Below are 7371 nucleotides of genomic sequence, written 5' to 3'. Positions count from 1 at the left end.
TGAGGCAGGAGGAGAATCGCTTAAAGGTTGCAATGAGCCAGGATTGCACCACTCCACTCCAGACTGGGCAGCAGAGCGAGACTCCATAAAAAGAGAAAAGAAAGAAAGAAAGTAAGAAAGAAAGAAGGAAAGAGAGAGAGAGAGAGAGAAAGAGAGAGAGAGAAAGAAAGAGAGAGAGAGACAGAGAAAGAAAGAGAAAGAGAGAGAAAGAAAGAAAGAAAGAAAAAGAAAGAAAGAAAGAAAAAGAAAGAAAGAGAAAGAAAGAAAGGAAAGAAAGAAAGAGAGGAAGGAGAGAAGGAAGGAGGGAAGGAAGGAAGGAAGGGAATATATGATAACATTTCCTTGCAAGTGTTGGCTTACCAGGAAGGAAAGTGGTAAGTGAGAGTGCCAGGTCCAGGACAGTTTAGAAGGTTTGTCTGGCCTCAGTTTCCTCATCTGCAAAATGAGGATAACCATATCTAGGCTACAAAATGTTTTATACATGTTTTATAAACTATAAAGTACTACCCAATAGCTTTTGTACATACACACACTCTCCATCCTCACTTCACACTCCATTCCCCACTGCCTTCTGCAGCAGGGCCCAAGGGAGTTTCCCTGACCTTTATTGGCACTACAATATGTGAGGATAGTAGGAGGTAGGAAAAGCCTGAAGGCCTTCCTGACAAAGAGGCAGGACAGGGCCTGACCATCCCGAGAGAAATCAAGAGATACAAATAAGTACCTCTTAGGTCCCAATGCCAGGCAAGTCCAGGAGCATCACATGGTCAATGCAGGATCCACACCCACAGTAGAAAAGTTGGCCTGGAACTACAGAAAGGGCACAGACTATTAAGTTAGACAGTCCTGTGACCTTGGGAAGTTATTATACTTTTTTGAGCCCATTCTCTCCTATATAAAATGGGGATAGTCATATCACCCCTCTCCATAGAACTGAGGTATAGATGAAATGAGACCAAAGATAAGAAGGTAATATATAAATAGAAATTGCAGTGAAATATCTTACAGCTACCCACTCATACTACAAAGAAAGATTGAGTCACTGTGAAGTCTTCCTAAATTTTATTGGCACTGAAATAGAACATGGATTGAGCATAAACCCCTCCAAAAACAATTTTTAAAAAACCCAAAAAGTACACAAAAAACCCCTGAATACAAAATCTAACCTTTTTCCCCAGCCTCCCTAAGGGTAAGTTACTGACTTTAAGGCAGCTATTAATAGATTGCCCCACAATTCCAGGTTTGAATTTAGCCAATACAGGACATATCACCAAGTGAGTTAATTCACAGCAATGCACACAAGACTCCTCCAGGTCAGGCACAGAGTAGGGGGTGGTGGCCAGGGGGAATTGAGGGAGGCTCTAAGCTAGGGGCACTGCATGGTGGGACAGGATGGCCCCTTGAGGACTGAACCCTGGGGAGAAGACATACAGTAATAATAAAAACAAATAACAAGTACTTTAAGAATGGATTGTATGACCTATAGTGACAGATGACATCACTAATACTGAAAGCTTCTTATATTAATAATTTTGGCAAAATGTCATTTTGTAGTATAGTATATGCTTTCCAGGTGTGGGGGTGGTAAAGGAATGAGGCCAAAATGATCCTGCCCCAAGACTAATATCTTCTAATGGTGCATTAACAAGGAAGGCAGAAATCAATATTTAGATATCAGTAGAATACATAATACTGTAGAAAGAAGAAGAGCACACATGAGACAGAGAAGGAGGTGGATGCTCCTGGATTGAGAGCAAGGGGTGGGGGTGTGGAAGGGACTAGGCCAGAATCCCCAGCAGCTCTCTGGTTTACAGCTCCAAGGTACAGAACAGCTGATGTCAAGACCTGGGTTAGAGGTTTGTCAAACAGAGGCAGGGCCCAGTCACCTCTTTGGAGGGGAGTGATGAGAAGGGGATTTTGGTCACGTGAGAGGGTTGAGTAAACTTGGATCAGGGCACAGGCTTCTCTCACCATACTCAGCTTCTTGCACTCACTCCCTAGTTGAGCCTACTGGCATCAAGCTCTAGATTCCAAGGCTGGGATGGCTGTGGAGCAGGAGCTATGGCCCAAGTAGCTCTAAGAGGGGAAGAGACCTAAAACCCCTGGCAGGGAAAATACTGACACTAGGTGTGAACATATCCTCTCTTTTCACAAGAGTCCTGATGGGGCTGGCTGAGCTTTTGGGTACTCATCCCTACTGTTATTGCTGGAGAGGATTTGGGTATTAAAGCAGGGAGGAGCAGATCCCACGAAGTGACCGCAGATCTGGAATAATAAGTAAGGGGTAGCTCTGCCCATAGAGCTCACTTTAGACAGGCCTATACTCCTATAAGGAATTGGGGTAGGATCTTCTACTCAGCCTTGCCAGAATAGAATGGCCAATGACCTTCTAGTACGTTTGGTGAAGGCTCTTGAAGGCACCATTTCCCCCATTCACCCTGGGGAGAAATTGAGTCCCTAAAGTCAACGACAAGGCTTATTGAGGCTGAGTTTGTAACAGGTCCAATCTGGGAGGTAGAAACAAAAATTACTGAACATCTTTTTATCCCCCAATCATTACAAAGCCTAAATAACTCTAAACGGGATGGGAGGACAAATTTAAGGTCAGGTGACATCCTGGAGCAGATATCCAAGGTCCTGTCTCATTCCCTAGACCGCGTAACACTCCAACCCTGTAAATCTCAGGACCCTGAAGAAGACAGTGGTAAGGGAGGGGAGGGGAGCTAGCTTCCAACCTACTCCACACTTGACTCCCATAGGACAACAGTAAGTGTAAGGGCATTTGCAAAATCAAGTGGAAAGTACCTCTAGGCTGGAGAAGTAGGATATTCTAGCAATACAGATTAAATGGAACAGAGAAGAGAAAGGAGGTTCCATTGGCACCATAGTGAGCCATTCATTTGCCCAGGGAAGTGGGTGGGGGCTAAGGGGCTAGGTTTGGTCCCATGGCTACATTAAATGCTTGGCATGACTCCAGCGCTGCTCTAGTTAGTGGCTCCAGCACAGTATGAGTTAGGTGAGTTAGGTGTAGGAGTGTGGGGACAAGGAAAAAGGGAGGAGGGGTCCCTAGAGGCTGGGTGCCCATTACATAGACTCAAATTCATCAATGCGCTGCTTGGTGTTGCCCTGCCGGATCTGGCGCAGGGTCTTGTATTTGTCTCGGCCCAGCCGCATGTTCTCAGCATGGATCATGTCATTGGCAGTCTTCTTGGACTCATCTCGGGCATTGGCCAGCTCCGAAGTGAGGGCCTGTGAGGGTGCACGGGAACACAGAGGTCAATGGCTTTCTCTCATTTTACCTCCTGTTATTGGACCAGACCTCCCTTCTCTTCTGTTTCCTTCTTTCTTCCTCACCCTTTCTCTCTATATATAAATATTGAGAGTCATTTCCAACTCTGTTAGAACTGCAGTGGGGCAAGAATATTTAAAAAAAAATAAAACAAACTTAGGGGACCAGTTGATAATGGGTATCCTTTAAGAGTAGAACAACATACCAAAGATTCAGGTGGGAATTTTGTCAGCTAGATATTTTCTTAATGTAAGAGGTGAATGGAGTGAGTGGGAGGTGGGGCAGAGAGAAAATCTCAAAAAGGGAAGAGATAGCCCAAGGTTTGATTAATAAGTGAGAGGTGCCTATCCTTAAAGCTGTCACTTAAGAAAGGCTTGGGCTCCCATACAACACTGGGACAGGATCTTATACCTATCCCCCATGATGGTCTAGGGAATGTCATGGGCTACTAAATCAATGCATATAGTTTCCTTGCCCCTTGGCCCTACTTATATACCTTCAGGTGCTTCTGCACACGCTCATTCTTCTCTGCCTCAGTGGTACGTTCCTCCTCACTGCGGTCCTTGGCCATAGCATCAGCCCGTAGGTCAGCACTAGCCTCTGCCCCATTCTCATCCTGCTCATCCTGCTCATTCTCAGCAGGCTCTGCCACATGAGGTGTACTCATGGCAGTCTTCAGCTCAGCACGGGTCTTCTCCAAGTCTTCCTGTACCATCTGGGCCTGTCCAGTGACAGAAGGAGAGAAAGACTGTCAGTGAGACCAGTTAAACTGTGGCATCCTGTATATGCCTAGAACGGTCTGGCAAGAGGCAGGCACCAGGTAGGACAAGGCACTTCATCTGCCTGATCCTTAGTTTCTTCAGCCATAAAACAAGAGCAGTTGTACCAACTTCCTAGAGGTATTAGAGAACTCCAGTAAGTATTTGAGGAAACCATGAGTGCCTTCTCCCATGCTGCCTGCTGTGGGAAGTATGAAAGAGGGAGGGAGCCAAAACATAAGGAATCTAAGGAGCTGTTACCTATGCATATGGTACCCATTCCCTCAATGCTTCGCTTTAGGCCTTGTGTCTTACCTTCTGCTGCCACTCCACAGCCTCACTCTCCTTCTTCTGTCGGGCCATCTCCAGCTGGGAGATTCGAGCTGTCAGCTCTGCCATTTCCAAGGCCTACGGATAAATTGGAAGCCTGTGAGAGCTGGGCCTTCTGGTCCTCAGGACCCAGGTGTCTTCAACCCAAGTCCCCTGGGAGACTAGTAAGGGACCTATTGCTCCACTTGCTTGCTGCCTCAGAGACTCTTTTACCAGACCACTTCATTCCAGTCCCATCTTCCCTGACCACCACTTCCTTTTAAGTCAGAGCTCCCCCACCTAGACTGTAGGCCTCCTGAAGACAAACAATATGCCATCTCTGTCCCTTCCTCATTATCTCTCCCCCTGCCCCTCTTGGCAAGTATGCAGCTGGGGGCCTCAGTAAAGCTTTGGCCATCATTGGGTCACTTCCTGAAGTGGCAGATCCTTTCCTGATATCCTAGAATGCTCAGGATTCAACTAAGAGTCTTCCCAGGACAAGTACAGGAAAGACACTCAAGTGTCACAAGGCGATCTGAACAAGGTAAAAAGCTTATGCACACCTTGGGTAAATCTCCCATGCATGACAGCTTCCTCATGAGAGACAGGTCTTGGTTCCCTCTATTCCCACCTCCAACAGCACAAAGGAAGAGTATATGTCAAGGAGTTTGGACCACAAGTTCTTAACTTCTGAGTCACAGAACCCTTGGAAACTGTGATTAAAGTATGGATGCCAAATGCCCCCAAAATGCATAGACACATAGTTTTGCATGTGATTTCAGGGAGCAAAGCTTTCAAACAGAGGCTGAAATGGGTTCTAATCCTTATTTAGCTACAATTGTGTGACCTTTGGTGAATCTCTTCTCTGAGCTCTAATTTCCTTATCTGGGCATATTATCTCATATGAGGTTAATCCCATAGGGTTACTGGGAAGAAGAAATAAGTAAGGAAAAGGGAAATATTTCCAACACAGCAACATACAGCAGGAACTCAAATATGAGTCCCTTTTGTCCCTTTCTCTTTCCCTTTCCTTTGCCAGGTCAATCAGCTCAGATACCCAAGGGTTAAGAAAGTGAACAGAAACTAAGGGTTAGGGAAGACTGCAAAAATTCCTGGGCCACACTAGTGACTTCTCAGCTTGCTTCTGAACTAGTTATTTGCTGGAGGCCCATGGAGTGGTAGCCTGCTCTAAAAAGCCAGCATGTAAGCAAAAGTAGCTACAAGTAAGTAGGCAAACAAGGAAGAAAGCTCAGTTCCCACAATCCCAGCCCACTCTACAGCTTTACCAGCTGTTCCTGAGTCTTTTTCTGGTCCCGGGAGGCCTGCAGCAAGGCCTCCTTGGCCTCTTCAGCTTCTTGACGCTCCTTGGCTAGCTTTTCAGCCTCGCTCTGGGCACGCTTCCGTTCCTGCTCAAGTTCCAGAGCCCTACGGGTCTGTTCTTCCAGTTCTGAGCAGAAAAGGAGGGGAGAACGGCAGTGAAGAGCACAGAGATAAAGATGACACAATAGCTTCGTTCCTGGAAATGATCCACCCCAAGACAAGGCTGGCAGAAAGTTCTGAGCTCTCTTCTTGCCCACTCTTCTAGTCTGTAGCCACACCTGAACTACATTGTCTGAGTCTACAGCTCAGGCAGAAGGTTCTCCAGCTCAGAGTTGGGCCTGGAAAAATCCAATCTCCAAGGTGACTCCAGGCCTCACCTTGCTGAGCCTTCTTAGTCTGTTCCTCGATCTGCTTCAGCCTCTCCATCAGCTCCTCCTTCTCCCGTTCAATCTTCTCTTTCTCCTTTTCTGCCATTTCACGCTTCTTCTTCTCATTTTCCAGCATAGCACTAGGGAAGGAGATAAAATGGATAGAACAGGATAGCAAAGTTCCATAAAAGCCCGGGGAGGCCAGGTGCAGTGGCTCACACCTGTAATCCCAGCACTTTGGGAGGCCGAGGCGGGCAGATCATGAGGTCAGGAGATCGAGACCATCCTGGCTAACACAGTGAAACCCCGTCTCTACTAAAAATACAAAAAAAATTAGCCGGGCATAGTGGCATGCGCCTGTAGTCCTAGCTACTCAGGAGGCTGAGGCAGGAGAATTGCTTGAATGCAAGAGGCGGAGGTTGCAGTGAGCTGAGATTGCGCCACTGCACTCCAGCGTGGGCAACAAACAGTACAAGACTCCATCTAAAAAAAAAAAAAAAAAAAAAAAAAAGCCTGGGGAATTCCAAGGCTTGCTGCCTCTGGGTCTCTCAACCCAACCTTCCCAACACACTCAGGGATTGTGAGTTTGGGCCACCCTCCCTTACCTCTATACCCTTGTCCTCATATCACAGCCCCACATAGGCCAGTGTACATGCGGCCCTGTCAATATACCCCTGAGTCAGGAATCCTAGCTCTCCCACCAACCCACTGGGTGACCTTAGCTATGTCACTGCTTTGCTCTTGTTCCCCTATCTTGAAAATGGTCCAATAAGACCTGCCCTATCTACCTTGTTAGGGAGACAAGTTTTGGCTCTGTGCTGGGATGAAGTGCTTCAAGTCTAGTAATCTCTACGGCTAGTGCATCAGTCCTCAGGTCTAACGCTGCCTGCCCTAAAGCCCAGCTCTAGGCTTCTTTTTCCCAGAGTTTGTTACAAATCTGGAATAAGTATTTGCTTTTGCTTTTTCTTGCCCTAGCACCTCTTCCAGGAACCTTCTTATCTCCCTTGGCTAGGTATTCTCCATCTGAGCCCTCAGAATACTTGGCTTACCCTTCTCCCCATCCCTCTTCTAAGTTTTTGTCTCCATAGCACTTCTTAACCATCTTATGTACCACATAATTTGCTTATTTATTATGTTCGTCTCCTCCCCACTAGAATGCTAGCTTCACAAAAGCAGAGATTTTTGGTCTTTTCTTATTCATTGCTCAATAAATATTTATTAAGTGAATGATTGACATGGCCTTTGTACCTTGAGTTATGTATATATTGTTTCCCCTCTCTCTGCTACTAGACTGAGTAGACTGTGAGGTCCTACAGGGCAGTTTCCT

At 46.4% G+C, this 7371-nt stretch overlaps 1 protein-coding gene across 1 annotated transcript in view; it reads right to left on the bottom strand.

Annotated features, from left to right (window-relative positions):
• Positions 1-1045: 1045 nt before the first annotated feature.
• The window catches only part of MSN (moesin), a 76466-nt gene continuing 70140 nt past the window's right edge, over positions 1046-7371 (bottom strand). Inside the window, exons 9-13 of the mRNA XM_002831744.6 lie at positions 6054-6184; positions 5643-5803; positions 4363-4455; positions 3786-4010; positions 1046-3249 (exon numbers count right to left, since the gene is read on the bottom strand). Of these exons, the coding sequence (XP_002831790.1) occupies positions 3085-3249; positions 3786-4010; positions 4363-4455; positions 5643-5803; positions 6054-6184 (775 nt within the window). The 3' untranslated portion in view covers positions 1046-3084. The remainder of the gene's footprint in view (positions 3250-3785; positions 4011-4362; positions 4456-5642; positions 5804-6053; positions 6185-7371) is intronic.

Source organism: Pongo abelii, chromosome X, assembly GCF_028885655.2.
Source record: "Pongo abelii isolate AG06213 chromosome X, NHGRI_mPonAbe1-v2.0_pri, whole genome shotgun sequence".
NCBI classification, from domain to species: domain Eukaryota; kingdom Metazoa; phylum Chordata; class Mammalia; order Primates; family Hominidae; genus Pongo; species Pongo abelii.
The sequence above is the reverse complement of the archived record's forward strand: the minus strand, read 5'-3'. Positions and strand labels throughout refer to the sequence as shown.